Here is an 18,483-nt window from a genome sequence, read left to right as displayed (position 1 = left end):
TAAGGAAACACCGGATGACCGACGGACTGTGGTGTGCAACATTTGCCAAACCAGGCTCAGCAGGGGTTCCACCACTACTAGCTTAACTACCACCAGTATGCGCAGGTATATGAATGCTAAGCACCCCACTCAGTGGCAACAAGCCCGTTCACCTCCGGCCGTGCACACCACTGCTCCTTCCCCTGTGTCAGCTGCTAGTCAGCCCCCTGCCCAGGACCCTGGCACAAAAACCCCATCGTCGCCTCCACGATCCTCCACAGCATCCACCAGCGTTCAGCTCTCCATACCCCAGACGCTGGAGCGGAAACGCAAATATAGTGCAACCCACCCGCACGCCCAAGCCCTTAATGTGCACATCTCCAGATTGCTTAGCCTGGAGATGCTGCCCTATAGGCTAGTAGAGACCGAGGCCTTTCGCAACCTCATGGCGGCGGCCGCCCCTCGGTATTCGGTCCCCAGCCGCCACTACTTTTCCCGATGTGCCGTCCCAGCCCTGCACCAGCACGTGTCAGACAACATCATCCGTGCCCTGACCAACGCCGTTTCTGACAAGGTCCACCTGACCACGGACACGTGGACGAGTGCTGCCGGGCAGGGCCACTATATATCGCTGACGGCACATTGGGTTAACTTGGTGGAGGCTGGGACCGAGTCTGACCCTGGGGCTGCTCATATACTGCCGACGCCGAGGATTGCGGGGCCTACCTCGGTCCAGGTGTTTCAGGCCTACTATGCCTCCTCCTCCTCCCACCCCTCCTCCACCTCCTCCTCCGAACTACCATCCGTGGGCACGGCGCCATCAGTCGGTAGCTCTAGGCACAGCAGCAGTGCCGTCGCTAAGCGACAGCAGGCGGTGCTCAAACTGCTGAGCCTAGGCGACAAAAGGCACACCGCCCAAGAGCTATTACAGGGCCTCACGGCGCAGACTGATCTGTGGCTGGCACCGCTGAACCTCAAGCCGGGAATGGTTGTGTGTGACAACGGCCGTAACCTGGTGGCGGCTCTGCAACTCGGCAGACTGACACATGTGCCATGCCTGGCCCATGTGTTAAATCTGATAGTGCAGCGTTTCCTCAAGACATACCCCAATCTGTCTGATTTGCTCACGAAGGTGCGCCGCATCTGTGCGCATTTCAGGAAGTCCAGCCCAGATGCTGCCACTCTCAGGGCAGCGCAGCGCCGCCTCCAACTGCCCGCTCACCGACTGTTGTGCGACGTGCCCACGAGGTGGAATTCAACACTGACCATGTTATCCAGAGTTTACCAGCAGCGCAGAGCGATTGTAGACTGCCAGATGTCAACTTCCACCAGAACTGGTAGTCAGGTCAGTCAGCTTCCTCAAGTCTACAATGAGGAGTGGACGTGGATGTCTGATATCTGTCAGGTGCTGAGTAACTTTGAGGAGTCAACACAGATGGTCAGTGGCGATGCCGCCATCATCAGCCTCACCATCCCGCTGCTTGGCCTGTTGAAAAACTCTCTGGTCAGCATGAAGTCGGAAGCTTTGCGCTCGTCACAAGAGACGGGGGAAGAATATTCCCTTGTTGATAGCCAAAGCACCCTGAGGTCTGTTTCTCAGCGCATATCGGAGGAGGTGGAGGTGGAGGAGGATGAGGAGGAAGAGGAGGAGAATGTTGGCGAGACACAAGAGGGGACCATTGTTGAGTCCTTCACTGTTCAGCGTGTATGGGCAGAAGAAGAGGAGTTGGAGGAGTTGGAGGAGGAGGAAATGGACAGTCAGGCCAGTGAGGGGAGTGAATTCTTACGCGTTGGTACTCTGGCGCATATGGCAGATTTCATGCTAGGCTGCCTAACCCGTGACCCTCGCGTTCAAAGAATTTATTCCAGCACCGATTACTGGGTGTTCACTCTCCTGGACCCACGGTACAAGCAAAATCTTCCCACTCTCATCCCTGGAGAGGAAAGGAGTGTGAGAATGCATGAATACCAGCAGGCCCTGGTGCACAAGCTGAAACAGTATTTCCCTTCTGACAGCGCTAGCGGCAGAGTGCGTAGTTCTGCGGGACAAGTAGCGAGGGAGAGTAGGCGAGCAGGCAGCTTGTCCAGCACTGGCAAGGGTACGCTTTACAAGGCTTTTGCCAGCTTTATGTCACCCCAGCAAGACACTGTCACCTGTCCCCAGTCTCGGCAGAGTAGGGCTGATCTTTACAGAAAGATGGTGAGGGAGTACGTAGCTGACCATACCATCGTCCTAAATGATCACACAGCTCCCTACAACTACTGGGTTTCAAAGCTGGACATGTGGCACGAACTGGCGCTGTACGCCTTGGAGGTTCTTGCCTGCCCTGCCGCTAGCGTCTTGTCCGAGCGGGTTTTCAGTGCAGCTGGTGGCATCATCACCGATAAGCGTACACGCCTGTCGACTGACAGCGCTGACAGGCTGACGCTTATTAAAATGAATAAAGGCTGGATTTCTCAGAATTTCCAATCTCCACCAGGTGAAGGAAGCTCAACCTGAATAATTGATCCACTCCTCCTCCTCCTCCTCATTTTCCTCCTTCTCCTCCTCTTTGTACAGTAAAGCAGAGGAAAATGGCTATTTTTTGACAGGGCCCACTGGCTCTTGCTATAGTACTTCATGCATTTAATTTTTCTGGAGGGCCACCTACCCGGTCCTCTGTTTGAAACAATTTTTGTGAGTGCCACATACAGGCACTCAATCTATTCCATTTTTCTGGAGGGCCACCTACCCGGTCCTCTGTTTTAAAAAATTTTTGGGACTGCCACATACAGGCACTCAATCTATTCCATTTTACTGGAGGGCCACCTACCTGCTCCTCTGGTTTGAAACATTTTTGGGACTGCCACATACAGGCACTCAATCTATTCCATTTTACTGGAGGGCCACCTACCTGCTCCTCTGGTTTGAACAATTTTTGGGACTGCCACATACAGGCACTCAATCTATTCCATTTTACTGCAGGGCCACCTACCTGCTCCTCTGGTTTGAACAATTTTTGGGACTGCCACATACAGGCACTCAATCTATTCCATTTTACTGGAGGGCCACCTACCTGCTCCTCTGGTTTGAAGAATTTTTGGGACTGCCACATACAGGCACTCAATCTATTCCATTTTACTGGAGGGCCACCTACCTGCTCCTCTGGTTTGAAACATTTTTGGGACTGCCACATACAGGCACTCAATCTATCCCATTTTACTGGAGGGCCACCTACCTGCTCCTCTGGTTTGAAAAATGTTTGGGACTGCCACATACAGGCACTATCCAAATTAAATTGTCTCCATAGCAGCCTCCACACGTTGTCTCCATTGCTACCTCCAAAAGTCGTCCATATAGCTGCCTCCATACATCGTCCCTTTATCAAACGAGGTGTGTCAGGCAGAAATTTGGGTTGTTTTCATGGATTCCACATCAAAGTTGTTAACTTTGTCGCCACCCTGCTGTGTTATCCACAAAATATACTGGCAAACTTTTACCATTTAGGGATATTATTTCAGCGCTTCTTGCGCATCTGTTTACATTCCCCTCACCCGGCATATCCTAAACTTATAAGAACGCTACTACACTTGATCTTATACAAAAGGTTCTTAGAAGTGCTGTTTGGGGAGTAGCCTAGAGACAGGGGCTTGGATTGGCGAAAGCTCGCCTGGCAGCGGAACGCCAGCTCCATGCGCATCATGCGCTTCTTGCGCATCTGTTTACATTCCCCTCACCCGCCATATCCCAAACTTATAAGAACGCTACTACACTTAACTTGGTGCAGGCTGGGACCGAGTCTGACCCTGGGGCTGGTCATATACTGCCGACGCAGAGAATTGCGGGGCCTACCTCGGTCCAGGTCTCAAAGGCCTACTATACCTCCTCCCACCCCTCCTCCACCTCCTCCTCCTCCGAATTACCATCCGTGGGCATGGCGCCATCAGTCGGTAGCTCTAGGCACAGCAGCAGTGCCGTCGCTAAGCGACAGCAGGCGGTGCTGAAACTGCTGAGCCTAGGCGATAAAAGGCACACCGCCCAAGAGCTATTACAGGGCATTCCACATCAAAGTTGTTAACTTTGTCGCCACCCTGCTGTGTAATCCACAAAATATACTTGCAAACTTTTACCATTTAGGGATATTATTTCAGCGCTTCTTGCGCATCTGTTTACATTCCCCTCACCCGCCATATCCTAAACTTATAAGAACGCTACTACACTTGATCTTATACAAAAGGTTCTTAGAAGTGCTGTTTGGGGAGTAGCCTATAGACAGGGGCTTGGATTGGCGAAAGCTCGCCTGGCAGCGGAGCGCCAGCTCCATGCCAAGATCCAACTAACATAGTTTTAACTGCAGCACCTTTAATCTACTACTAGTTCACTGCCTCCATACATGGTCCCCTTATCAAACGAGCTGTGTCAGGCAGAATTTTGGGTTGTTTTCATGGCTTCCATGTTAACTTTGTCGCCACCCTGCTGTGTAATCCACAAAATATACTGGCAAACTTTTATCATGTACCGATATTATTTGAGCGCTTCTTGCTCACCTCCTTTGGTTCCTCTCTGCCACCCATTGGTTTGAAGCCTGAGTCCATTTAGGGTATGTCGCCATGACACTCTCTAGCCTGCTGCCGCTGCCTCTGCATGCCGTCCCCTATAGTGTCAGGGTCAATTATTGGATGTTTTAGATGCTATCTAGCTTCATTCTGTCACTCTGTCATGGCCATGCTGTTGCCCATAATTTTGGCATAATGGTGCGATTAGGCAGCCTCAGAGGCATCCATGCATGCTGCCCCTGCTGTTTCCTGTCCATTTCCGTGGTGTTTCCATCCTTTTCTGAGGTTCCCAGGTGTTTGGCCAAGCTTCCCTGTGCAGAGCCTTGGTCCCCTTGAAAAATGCTCGAGTCTCCCATTGACTTCAATGGGGTTCGTTATTCGAGACGAGCACTCGAGCATCGGGAAAAGTTCGTCTCGAATAACGAGTACCCGAGCATTTTAGTGTTCGCTCATCTCTATCCCTAATTTATTTCTATATACTGTAGAAATTAGACATTAGATGACCAAGATGACATGTAAAGGTAATATCTAACCAACCAGTATCTCTCTTAACTCCTTAAGGATGCAGGCTTTTTTTTTGCATGTTTCACTCTTCACCTTCAAAATTCATAACTTTTTCATTTTTCATTGTACAGAGGGCTTATTTTCTCTGTAATAAATTTTACTACTCGGTGATATTATTTATTATTCCATGCCTTGTACTGGAAACCTGGAAAAAATTCTAAATGTGGTGAAATTTCCCCCCAAAAAACGCATTTGCGTCACTTTCTGGTGGGCTCAGTTTTTACGACTTTCACTGTGCGCTCCAAATAACATCTCTGCTTTATTCTTGGGTTTAGTACAATCACGGTCATACCACATTTTATCTAGGTTTTATTGTGTTTTTATACATTTTCAAACATTAAACAAGTGTATACAAAAAAGAAATAGTTTCGCCCTTGTTTCTCCCTTACGGGGAGCAGTAACCGTTTTTTATATTTTGATTTGGCATTTTGATACGCAGCAATACCTAACATGTTTTTGATTTTTACTGATTATTACATTTTATATCAGTTCTAGGGAACTTTGAAACTTTTTTAAGCTTTATTTTGTTACTATTTTTTAGACTCACTAGGGTACTTTAACCCTAGATGGCCTGATAGTTCCTACCATATACTGCAATGCTTTTTTTCACACAGTATTTATTACAATGAGCCAGTGGCTCATTGTAGCAAAACTGCAGCTGCCATGCAGCCTCGGGTCTGACGAAGAAGCGACTGTTTCTTGGACTGTTTTAGGAAATTAGGAATGTGGTTCAGATAGTATTTGCACATAGCTATTCAGTCCTGGGCTCTAAGAATGGTTTGTACTGGTAGGCTGGGGTGGAAGAGATTAGGTAAAAGGACAGCAGATCGTAGTCACAAAGTCATCAAAAGTTCAAGATCTTTGTAACAGAGAAGGGTCATATGTTTGACTTCCACAAGACATAAACTGATCTTTCAAGACCTAACAGTGTTAGAACACATCAAAATGTCTACATATATTAAATCAAGCTTCAGCCCATAGTAAAGACATGTCAGAAATGCCATGTTTTATATCTTTGTGAACTGGTAGAAATGAAAAGAACTACTTACTAATGTAGTCAGACATTGGGCTTTTTGAATAAGAGGAATTGGTAATTGGACTATTTGAAGCACAGGAGTCAATCAACTTGCCAGTAACACAAAGGTCAAAGTTCAGAGCCTGAAACCACAACCTGACACATCTCAGTTCCCTCAACATGTATAGACAAGATGAGATGCCAACAGACAAGCATATATTTAATGTGATGCAGTAAAAGATTAGGCCCAAAGAACAGTTCAGCTGTTACCGGACCCATGCTGCATTCAACACCCCTTGGACGGCCCCCTCATGAATACGCTGGACCACTGCGATCGACTGCTAATTGCCACAGTGTGGCAGAGTTTATCAGTATGTTTTGCTAAGTCATTGATTTTGACAGTAGGTAAATGGAAGAGGGCTAGGGACAGTTTTTCATCTGTATGTGCAGCTAGTCCTCTTTTTTTTGGCTGACAGCTGTCCTTTAAAGGGAACCTACCACCACGAATCTACCTATAAAGGTAGATCGGGTGGTAGGTGGATGTATGGGACGTGAGGATAGCCCTTTTTAGAGCTAATCCTCACGTCCCCGCTAGCGTAGTATAAACTTTATTGCCCTAATATGTTAATTTAATTAAGCGGCTACCGGGGCGTCGAGTAGCCGGACACGAGGCTACACGGCGCGGCTACTCCACGCCCCAGTAGCTGCTTTCCCCCGCCTACCCTGTGATCTTCGGCGCGCAGCTGCGCGCCCTCGTCCGAGAAGCCGAAGTTCTGCGCATGCGCAGTAACTCCGGCCTCGTTCCCGAGATCGCGCATCTTGACCGGAGTTACTGCGCATGCGCAGAACTCCGGCTTCTCGGACGAGGGCGCGCAGCTGCCAGGAGCTGCGCGCCGAAGATCACAGGGTAGGCGGGGGAAAGCAGCTACTGGGGCGTGGAGTAGCCGCGCCGTGTAGCCTCGTGTCCGGCTACTCCACGCCCCGGTAGCCGCTTAATTAAATTAACATATTAGGGCAATAAAGTTTATACTACGCTAGCGGGGACGTGAGGATTAGCTCTAAAAAGGGCTATCCTCACGTCCCATACATCCACCTACCACCCGATCTACCTTTATAGGTAGATTCGTGGTGGTAGGTGCCCTTTAATAAGGAGTGTCATTCCCTGGAGAACATAATGCATGCTACTAACACATACCACAACTTACCTTCTTGTCTACTTTTGACCATTAAAAGCTAAAGCAGGACATTTACAACATCCTATTGCATAAAGCCTTTCCATTGAGGCTTCAGGTTACACCTAAAGATATGTAACTGAGTATATTTGCAGATAATTTATCTGAAATAAAATAAGATACTGTAAAAAAAAAATCTATTTAATATTCAGAATGTTAACTACAGTGAAAGTATCTGATTGATATATCTAAAGATTGTTGTAGGCTGTGATTTAGTGAAATGACAACACTGAATTAAGCTTCATACATTATTACATAGCTGGGTGACTTGTGTTTGCAAACTACTCAATAGCCGAGAGACAACATAAATACTTTGTTGCCACCTAGTGGCTATCATTGAGATTGTTTCCTGTAGACCTAGTTGCAGTCAAAGAACATGTATTTGGAAATAATACTTAGTAATGAAGTTCATACCTGTTAGGCTCAGTTCACACTGCAGTTGTGATTTCCGTCTCTAGAGACCGCCTAGAAAAGTAAAAAACTGAAATAGAATGGATCAGTTTTAAATCCCATCGAAGTAAATTTTTATGTCATCAATTGTCATCAGTGGTACAGTTTTTTCAAACTGACCACAATGGACGACATTAAGCTTTTTTATAAATTGAAGTCGATGGGACAAATAGGAAGTTTTTTTTTTATTTTTTAGATGCAGACAATAGACAGATACAGACCAAAATAGTTAATAAATAGATAGAATAAATAATGGATAGATTATAGATAAATGTGAGGTATAGAAAGAAAGATAGGTAGGCAAATAGAAATAAGAGATCAATAGGCAGATAAATAGATAGATAGATATAGAAAAGCTAAATAGCTAGCTAGCTAGATAGATTTGTTTGAGGGATGGATAGATAGATAGATTATAGAAGCTGTAGATCAATGTTTTGAAAGTGAAAGTAAGGCCCCTTCTCCACTGGCGTTTTTCACGCGCGAGTTCTGCGCGTGCATTTGACGCTCAGAACTCGCATTGCACTCTGTCCCATTGTATTCAATGGGTCTTTCTCCATTAGCGTTGTTTTTGACGCGCGTGCTTGCGTTCGTTTGCACGCGCGTCAAAATCGCAGCATGCTCTATTTTTGCGAGTCACGCACAATTTTCACGCCCCATTCAAGTCTATGGAGATGCATCAAGAACGCATTGCACTCGCAATCATTGCAAGTGCAATGCGAGTGCAATGCGTTTTAAACGTAAGGGTTGCTAGGTGACCAGAATAACATTATTTCCCCTGCTCGCGAACGATCATTTAATTAAAAAAACACAGTGAAGAACAGTGAAGAATAGAATAAAAACAGTGAACACAGTGAACACAGTGAACACAGGATCATTTAAGATAAAAACACAGTGCAGAACACAGTGCAGAATAGATTACAGATGTTCGGCACATCTGCTTACTTGTCGGGAGATACGCGTGGAACGGCGCGAACAAAATAGCATGTGAAGAACAATATATATGTGTGAAGAACACATTGCAGATGTATTTAAACATCTGCAATGTGTTCTTTACACACATATATATTGTTCTTCACATGCTATTTTGTTCGCGCCGTTCCGCGCGTATCTCCCGACAAGTAAGCAGATGTGCCGAACATCTGTAATCTATTCTGCACTGTGTTCTGCACTGTGTTTTTATCTTAAATGATCCTGTGGTCACTGTTTTCACTGTGTTCACTGTTTTTATTCTATTCTTCACTGTTCTTCACATCTGCTAAATTGTCGGGAGATAATATACGCGCGGAACAGTGAAGAATAGATCGCAGATGTTTGCAAATTATCAGAAGACATTATTTTTCAATTAAATAACACATTTTAATCCCAAACCATGGTCCCTTTGAAAAATGCTCGAGTCTCCCATTGAATCACGCGTCAAAAATGCGCCGAAAACGCAAAAAAAACGCAAATTACTCCAAGGAAAAATGGAACAAAAACGCAGCCAAAACGTCAGTTTTTCACGCATTGCACCCTGACGTGAAACGCAACGCTAGTGTGCAAGAGGCCTAAAGGGTCATTAAAAAAACTGATTGTTCAAGAAACTGACACTAACTGAAAAACAAGTTTTTTTTTTTTTAACCAAGCAATGTTAGGGTATCAGTTAAATAAACAGACACTATGTCATCAGTTACTGTTAGTTTATTTACCTTTATTTACCATCCTTTTTTCTTTTTAAATGGATATGCCGATGGTAGTGTGAACTTAGCCTTATCTAGTTATTTTAAGACATGTTATTTATGCTTCTTTATGCTAGCAGCCTTTTTATGGTACTTCACGAGATACAATAAAATACTACTACACAAGATCATTTTTTTTTCACTTTAATATATTCAAGAACTCTCTCTTTTGTTTCTATTACAGTTAATAAGGCTGTGATATCAATCACCAATTACATTCGGTCTTAATACACAACATGATCCCACGTAGCTTTATAGTATTAGACTGGAGCAAGACAGGAGGAAATGTGGCATGTACAGTAATCTGCAGTATGTACAGTAAGAGATACATTGTAGATTACATAATAGATACATAAATACTGTAGGTACTGTAGAACAGGTATATTAAAAAGAGATTACTACTATACATTCTGCAGAAAAATAAAATGACAGTTGATAGATGGACAGATACTACTTGCAATAAGTAAAAGGTAATGGGCCAGATGAATCACTGTTCTGCACTCAGGTGTAGTTGCTGCACCTATATTCTGGCACACTGTTGCGCCTAAATTATCACAAGTTACAACCATCTGTGATGAGTTGAATCCTGTCTCTTATTAATCACTTTACTTTAGGCGCAATTTTGGCACAGTTAGGTCCCTTTCACACTTGCGTTTTTCACGCGCGTTTTCTGCGCGTGCTTTTGACGCGCAGAACTTGCATTGCACTCTGACCCATTGTAATCAATGGGTCTTTTCAGACTTGCATCTTTTTTCATGCACACGCGCGCGTTTTTTTTAACGCGCGTTTAAATCTCGACATGCTCTACTTTTGCAAGTCACGCGCGTGAAAAACGCAAAATACAAGTCTATGGAGATTGTACTCTGAGACACTTGCAAGTGCAATGCAAGTGCAATGCGTTTTTCACGCATCAATTGCCATAGGAAAGATAGAGCTCAGTCCTGAGTCCTTTCACTGAAACAAACTGAGACACTGAACAAACTCTGACTGAAAACTTATTGCACTCTGATGCAAAATGTGCGTTTTTCACTGACCAAAAACTGATCGCACCCTGATCAAACTCTGATGTGATCTGCAACACAAGTGTGGAAGGGGCCTTAAGGTGCAGTTTAGGCACAATGTTAGATTCGGGCTCTTACATGTGATCCTGTTACAAACTCCTCTCTGCTTCTACCCCGCACCCCAGCATGAGAATAACCCTCACAGCAGAGCCCAGGTGTGTGGCTAATTTGGTGTTTAGTCGCAAAACTGGTGCAAAAACAGTGTGATAATATGGAAAGGTGCAAAAACAGAAAAACAATAGATAAAACGAGTGATACATCTGGCGCAAAGAGTAATAGATTTTTTTTTAAAAATCTTATACCAGAGAGAGACCAACACCAAAGAACTTGGACCTAAGAAACAGGTTAAAAAACCACATATTGTGGTGGCCAAGCGCTTGTTTTATCCCAGTTGATATATATCACACCCCAGTAACCGCGAGTGGAAGGCAGCACAATCCTTCTAAGATTTGCACACAATTATCATAAAGCTATGCTGCAAGATATATACAGATACCCACTATCATATGGGATAAAGGTAACCAGAATAAGAGAAAAATACCAACCAGCTTGCATCATAATACATAGGATTGTTGACCATCATCACATCATCCTAAAGAGTAAAAGGATAATATATTGAGGATATATCATTGCAGTTATGTCAGTTTTCATTTTCAAAATGGCTCATTACCCACTCAGACAACTTACTCCAGTTCTATCACATGAATGCAGACATGAAAGACAGCTGTCTATGTCACTATGATTAATGTGACGTGCAAACAATATCAAAATAACTGAAATAAGAGCCTGCCTAATAAAGAATCTAGAAACTAGCATTAAAAATAGTTGTAGGATATATAGATAGATGATACATAGATAGATGATAGACAGATAGATATAGATAGATTAGAATCTAGATAGATAGATAGACATAGATAGACAGATGGATAGACAGATAGATCGATAATAGATAGATAGATTAGATTATAGATATATAGAGCTTCTGCATTGTTGTTTCTTCATAATATTAGCTATTTAACCCATCTTGCTGTGTAATCTATTTATATTCTTCTGACATCAGTCGCTTAGGGACTTTTCACATTTACAAATAAAGAAAATGTACCTCATTTATTTAATTTCTGCTTCATCTCCAATGCACATGGTCAGCAGGTTACTAATTGATATAAATTACCCATGCGATATTATGCTAGCATGGGGATAATTGAAGATGAATTACTCCAGGTCATCTCAAACATGGCTGCTCATGTAGATTTTTCATCTGCTTGAAGGGCAATGCAGAGTGAAGAATGATTTAGCTTGCTAGCTGTAGAATACGATCATCTGTAATCTAAATGTCATTAATTGTGGACCTTTTATATGCCAATTTTTGTTGCAAAATGTCTGAAAAGGGGCGATTAAGATATTTAGGCGCTATTTTTTCATTACATGGTTCACTGCCTGAAATCCTCAGTTTCATACTTTAATAGACTTTGGGACCTGGAGATACCTAACATGCTTATGATTTGTTTTGTTTATTTATTTTTATATCAGTTCTAGGTAAAGGGGTGTGATTTGAACTTTTAGGGTTTTTTACATTTTTTTCTCTCTCTTTTTTATTTTTACACTGTTTTTAGCTTCACTATTTTACTTGAACACTAGGGATATGATTGTTTCTGACATACTGTAATACGACTGTATTGCAGTATATGGCAGGTTACTACTGATCTCTAAAAGCATATCTCTGGCAGATGCTTAGAGAACTGTCAGAATGACAGGCTGTCAAGGTAACTGATAGCTGCCTCCGTGAGGTTGTGTGGGGGTATTTGAATAGATAACATCCTGGCACTGATCGCCTTGTATAGAAAAGGCTCTGCCCGTGAGCCCTCTCTATAAAACCAGCCCGACGCTGCACCATAATAGTACGGCACGTGTAAATTAAAACAAACAACAACTGCTCCTAGACTAACCCAGTATAGTGACCCTAGTCGAGATTTCAGAGTTTATATCTTTCACCCTTGCAGGGTCATAAATGAAGTAATTCACCACTGACAGACAGACAGTGTGCTGAATTGTAGCATTGCAACCACAATATAACTACATTAAACCAGGCCCATGAGATAACTGTGTATTAAGCACATGGGCCATGCTGTATTCTAGAGCCAAGGAGATACATCTGCTTCCTGTGATAGCAGGGATACTAATTTTCCATCTCCTTGGTTGGGATCTGATCCTGTGCTCACCACCTTACTTATTGATGCAAGAAATCCAAATATAAGTGCTGCAGAACTAGAAATACAATAGTTTGTCCTTATACAAACAATAATATGTATTTGTTTAAAGAGGGCTAACCCTGTAAGTGAGCAGCCATGATGAAGAAGCTGCAGTAAAAGATAGCTCTTCATTGTATGTCTTTCAGGCAGGCCTTGAGAAGTATTTATTGTAGACATCTGCATGATTTAGCAATACAAAACATTTTACAATGTTGCCTGACTCCTTTCTTAGGGATTTGGGGAAAGGCACTGAATGCTTCATTTACTCGACTAAATATCTTTTCAGACATTGTGATAAAAACTGAATCCTCTGTTTTCTTTCTCTTTATATAGATACATTTCTTAAAACTACCTAAAACACCAAGTTATTCCATCACGGCCACTTACTGTATCTTTTACTGTCTCTCACCAACAACTATTTCTATTAATGTTTGGCATGAAGGATTGTCAAAATGTTATTTCAAATCCTAAAATAATAAAATCCAATGTAAGACCATGTTACAACTGTTCCTTTTCTGTAAAGCTTTTATTTCATTTTCAGGCTCTTGTCGTATACTGGTAGAGTAAAGTATGTTATATCTCACTGGGAATTCAGTTTTGTCTTAACCCATCTTTGTGTATGTAATCAGTTTATGAACCAGTTAAATTGAACCATGACTTTATTGTGTTTAGTGTCCAATATTTAGTAACTTATACAATGTAGCCCCCAAAGGTATTAGGACTGAGTAGTCAAGCAGAAGTTCTCTGCACTTAACTGTGCTTCGATTTGACCCTACTTTTTATGTTCTCAGCAGGTCACCAGAATTGTTTCTTGGGATCAGCTTGCATCCATATAATATATCAAGTTTAGTACTGCTGAGATACAGTTTGGTAGTTGATGCAATACTAACATTGCCAAAGTAGCTTTACTGTAGTTATCTAATGGCTTTTTGTCAAGTTTTATATATACTCAGAGTGATAATTCCCTTTTAAGCTTTTCTCTCAAGTAGGCCAAAAATTGAAGTAGTTCACCTTTTCAATGCTGAAAACTAACTATTCATTTTCTCCAAGTAGTCACAGACTACTGTAAAAATAAATATAAATGAATATAATGTAAATATATATATATATATATATATATATATATATATATATATATAAGAATTTGCATCATCAGAGGTAGGCTTACAGGCTGTCACGGGTGCTCCTGTTACAAGTCGCAGGTGCACCCATCTGCCTCCCTGTGCCCCTGGAGCCAGTCTGCAGCCTCACTTCCCTTCCTGGCTCCAGCGCCGGTCCCCACGCTCCGATGTGTGCGTCTCCATCTCCTAATGTGCATAAGTGCCGCCTCTGTATGATTTAAAGGACCAGTATGCCGAAAATTGCCGCAAGCAGGCCATCAGCCCTGATAAATTCATAGTATCATAGTATATAAGGCTGGAAAAAGACGCAAGTCCATCAAGTCCAACCTTTAAGAATTAAATAAATGTTTTATCCCCATAACTCGTGATATTTTTTCTCTCCAGAAAGGTATCCAGGCCTCTCTTGAACATGTACATAGAGTCCGCCATAACAACCTCCTGCGGCAGAGAGTTCCATAGTCTCACTGCTCTTACAGTAAAGAACCTTTAACTATGTTGATGGTAAAATCGCCTCTCCTCTAGGCGTAGAGGATGCCCCCTTGTCCTGGTCACAGGCCTAGGTATAAAAAAATCTAAGGAGAGATCCTTGTACTGTCCGTTCAGGTATTTGTACATTGTAATGAGGTCTCCCCTCAGTCGTCTTTTTTCTAAACTGAATAATACCAAATTTTGTAATCTGTCAGTGTATTCTAATCCCCCCATTCCCCTAATAATCCTGGTTGCTCTCCTCTGCACCTGTTCCAGCTCTACTATATCCTTTTTATACACTGGTGCCCAAAACTGTACACAATATTCCATGTGTGGTCTGACCAAGGATTTGTATAAGGGCAAAACTATGTCTTTATCATGAGAATCTATTCCTCTCTTGATACATCCCATTATTTTATCTGGCTCTGGTCACTAAAATTAAGTTTACCATCCACCAATACCCCCAGTCCTTTTCAGCTCCAGTTTTACTAAGTAATTGACTGTTTAGAACATAATTATACTTTTTGTTTCCATGCCCCTTCCTGTTTCCCCTGCCAGATCTTTGTGCCTCGTGCCTGAGAGAAAACTTTATCCCTATGCCTTGTGACTGTCTCCTTGAATTTCCCTTGTGACCCCGGTTCTGTTCCTGACTAAAGCCCTGACCTTCTGCTCTACTTCTGACAACGATCCCGTGCTCCCTGTTCTGCCTGTCCAAGACTACGATTCTGCTCTATGACTCGGTGGTTCACCTTTGTCTGTGGAGCAACCTGGTGGTATCAGGTGGCAAGCAAGTCCAACCTGCTTAACTGCAAGCTCTGGTAAAAACCAGGTACCACTTAGACTCCGCTCCCAGGTGTCGGCTGAATCCTGACAAAGGCTTTAAATTATAGAGACACAGCAGTAAAAGTTCCTTAACAGGACCTGTCTGTGTTTTATTTAAAAGGGACATATGCCCCATGAACTACAAATAATGCTTTATTATTAACTTTCCAAGAGTCTCATCACTGGTTTAATAACTTCTATACATTTGACTATTGCTTTAAAAAGCACTTTTATTTCTCGTCTCTAGGATAATGTCAAGGAGGCATGGTTGCATGACTCCTCATTTTTCTAACAACGCTAATCAGCAGCGCTAGCACATTCTTACTCTGGTTAATTCCCACTTGTTGCTGCTGAGGATTAAGTTACTGTTTGTACCTTGTAGTGACCAAAAGTGACAGGGTTACATTTAAAGTAACAGCACTAAAACTGTGTTTGTACCTTTTTTATGTATAGACTACAATTAGAATTATTTTACCAGCACACTGTTACTATTGGCAGTCATGGACTAGGGTTTGTTATACCCTACTTTGCCTTAACCCTTTCCCGGTCAGGAATTTCAGCAAATTTTGTTGCATTATTGATAAAGAAGTTTTCACAATTTTTACATTTAAATTAATTTTCCACCTCTAGGGGGAGAGTTATCAAGCTGTCTAAACCAATTACTGCTCACCTTTCATTTTACCAGTGCTCATGAATATTTTAAAGGGAAGCGGTAATTGGTTGCCATGGTCAACTAAGCACATTCTTACTCTTAGGCAGCATGATAAATCCCCCCCCCCCCCCCGCTTAGCCTCTAAAATTGACTGACGGCAGGTAAAAGGCGACTCTTTTCAGCTCATGCATTTGACTTTAGAGGTAAATTTTATAAGTTCACAGGAGAGATCCCACATAAAAGTGAATTCTAAGAGCATATTTCATACCTTTCCTTAGGCTGCTAGTTTGTTATATCAGTGTAAAAGCTCCCTTTCATTTTGTTAAAATGCATTGGAGTTAAAATGATTACAAAAGTGCTCATCATTCAAGAATACATGTCCACATGCATATAATGAATAAAGTACTTAACATAAGCCACTTACATTATTCACTTTTATGATTCATTTACAGCATTGTATATGTTACGAATCCTACTCATCCTACACAGGTGTGCATAAAAAAATCATTTTTTTATGTAAACATCAATGCAATTTTTAATTGGTAATGGATCCAGATGATAAAGTTTTGCTGCGATATTTCATTAGAAATAATCAAACTTTTCAATAGAAAAGAGCCTCCTTATATTAACTTGTTTTTACTTCCTTCTTTTAGTTCAACAGCAATGCCCATGATGTCAGCTGCTTCCACCATCTAGTTCAAGCAAACGTTAGAAATAAGAAAGTACTTAAAGAAGCAGTCAATAACATCACTGCCAAAGGAACGACAGACTACAAGCAAGGCTTCAAATTTGCTTTTGATCAACTTCGTAATGTAAGTATTTAATATTAAACTCAAATTATTTTTTATTGGTGACATAATTGGTGGGAAAAAATATTTGTATTTGTTATCTCCTAAATGGCACCAACCTGGAGAGAAAAAGTAATACGGGAGAGGGGGGGGGGGGTCCATAGCCCTGGAATAGCCCCATTCCCCCAGAAGATGCCTGAGCTAGGTGAAACATGTCAGGGATGGGAGTCTCTGTTCTAAAGTTTTCTTGCTCTCATCTTCATCCTACTAAATACTTTGCTGCAAGATAACTAGTTATTTAGTGTTGCAATCAAATGTAGTAAAACAGTGGGATATAGTGTAGCTACTGTTGTTTACCATAAATCAAGACAGCTTCTTGGATACTACTATTTGGTATATAGCCAGTTTGCACAGTCATGTGGAAGATACTGAATGAAAGTCTATGCACTAATAGCTAATACAGTGTATGCCTTCTCGCTAGTTGGTGAAAACATATTACCATTTTCCATTAACCACCATTCATTAAACTGTCTTGAGCCATTGATAAATCTGTTGGCTATGTATAAAACAAAGTTCCAGCTCACCATTCATTGAGTACATCCACCTGTTGTGCACGGACAAACTCGAAACTTTGGAATCCTCAAACACACAAAGATCCAGCACAGTCCATGGTGGGTTAAAATAATTTAATTCATGATTTAATCATTATACAATCCATCCATGCATAGAGTAGATTCCCATCACTACATCATAATAGATTGACACGTTTCAGCTGTAACAGCTTAAAGGGGTATTCTCAACTGGGCATTCAAATTCAGTTTAATTTATCTGCCATGTATATACATTTCTTCAAATAGATGTTATTATTTTTTTTTACCTGTGTGAAGACACTTTCTCATAAATGTAGTCCTATGGTCCCTTATAAAAAAGACTGTATCCCTGGATACAGCCACCTCTGCTGGAGGGATTGCACAAAGAAACAAAAGGTTTTTGTATATGAAATGTCCGAGGTGTTACTGCAGGTCCTACAGCCGTCCTGTGGTAATGATTGCTGAAGCCAGGAGGTCAGGCAGGACTCAATACACTATATCCGGCCAACACTGCCAGAATGTGAGGTGGTCGTATCCAAGGAAGCTATCTCGTTTCTAAGGGACAACATGGCCTCATTTATGAGAAATTCTCTTCACACAGGAACATTTTTTTTAATAACATCCAATTGCAGAAATTGATATTTGATATATAAATGATATACAATATCTAAAATTTAAAACACTAGATTACCTCCTTCTTTCTGTGATGGCATATAACTTTACATCCATAAGACTCTTTGTGTGCCAGCACAAAATGAATAAATGAATGAATATGAAATATTTTTTCTTTCTCTCTTAAAGGGGAAATAAACAATAAACAGAACAGTATACATTACAATGGGACAAAGGAGGTTAAGGAACGGATAGTTCCTTAGTTAGTTAGTTGTATAGTGTATTACTTTTTTTTATTCAAAAGGAAACAATTCCATAAATACCTATACATTAATAGGAGAGAATCAAATCCCGTCATAGATTGAGTCCTTATGGATGTCTGTTTTTTAAAAAAACATCAGAAGGACACACGATTCGGCAAATTCTTTCTAGTATCTTACCCTCTTACAGGGTTAATGACTCTTTCTATTCCCTGCCACTCAAAACTGTCCATGTAGCCCCCATGACAATTTCTGAAGTGTTTGGACAAATCAGAAACATTAGGATTATTGCCCGTGGCATCGGACATATGTGCCTCTTGAGGTTCCTCTCCTAGAAACAAATCAAATGCCTGTGGACACAATGTTATA

At 42.0% G+C, this 18,483-nt stretch overlaps 1 protein-coding gene and 1 long non-coding RNA gene across 15 annotated transcripts in view; one reads left to right on the top strand and one right to left on the bottom strand.

Annotated features, from left to right (window-relative positions):
• Positions 1-18,483, top strand: part of CACNA2D1 (calcium voltage-gated channel auxiliary subunit alpha2delta 1) — a 472,576-nt gene that overhangs the window by 354,622 nt on the left and 99,471 nt on the right. For all 14 annotated transcript variants that reach the window (XM_072147264.1, XM_072147265.1, XM_072147262.1 and 11 more), the window contains one exon: positions 16,518-16,676. In XM_072147264.1, coding sequence (XP_072003365.1) covers positions 16,518-16,676 — 159 coding nt within the window. The remainder of the gene's footprint in view (positions 1-16,517; positions 16,677-18,483) is intronic.
• The window catches only part of LOC140127063 (uncharacterized), a 162,463-nt gene that overhangs the window by 125,495 nt on the left and 18,485 nt on the right, over positions 1-18,483 (bottom strand). Inside the window, exon 3 of the long non-coding RNA XR_011854945.1 lies at positions 7,741-7,807. This is a non-coding gene — a long non-coding RNA (uncharacterized lncRNA). The remainder of the gene's footprint in view (positions 1-7,740; positions 7,808-18,483) is intronic.

Source organism: Engystomops pustulosus, chromosome 4 (genome assembly GCF_040894005.1).
Source record: "Engystomops pustulosus chromosome 4, aEngPut4.maternal, whole genome shotgun sequence".
Classification (NCBI taxonomy): domain Eukaryota; kingdom Metazoa; phylum Chordata; class Amphibia; order Anura; family Leptodactylidae; genus Engystomops; species Engystomops pustulosus.
This window is presented reverse-complemented; position numbering and strand designations above follow the sequence as displayed.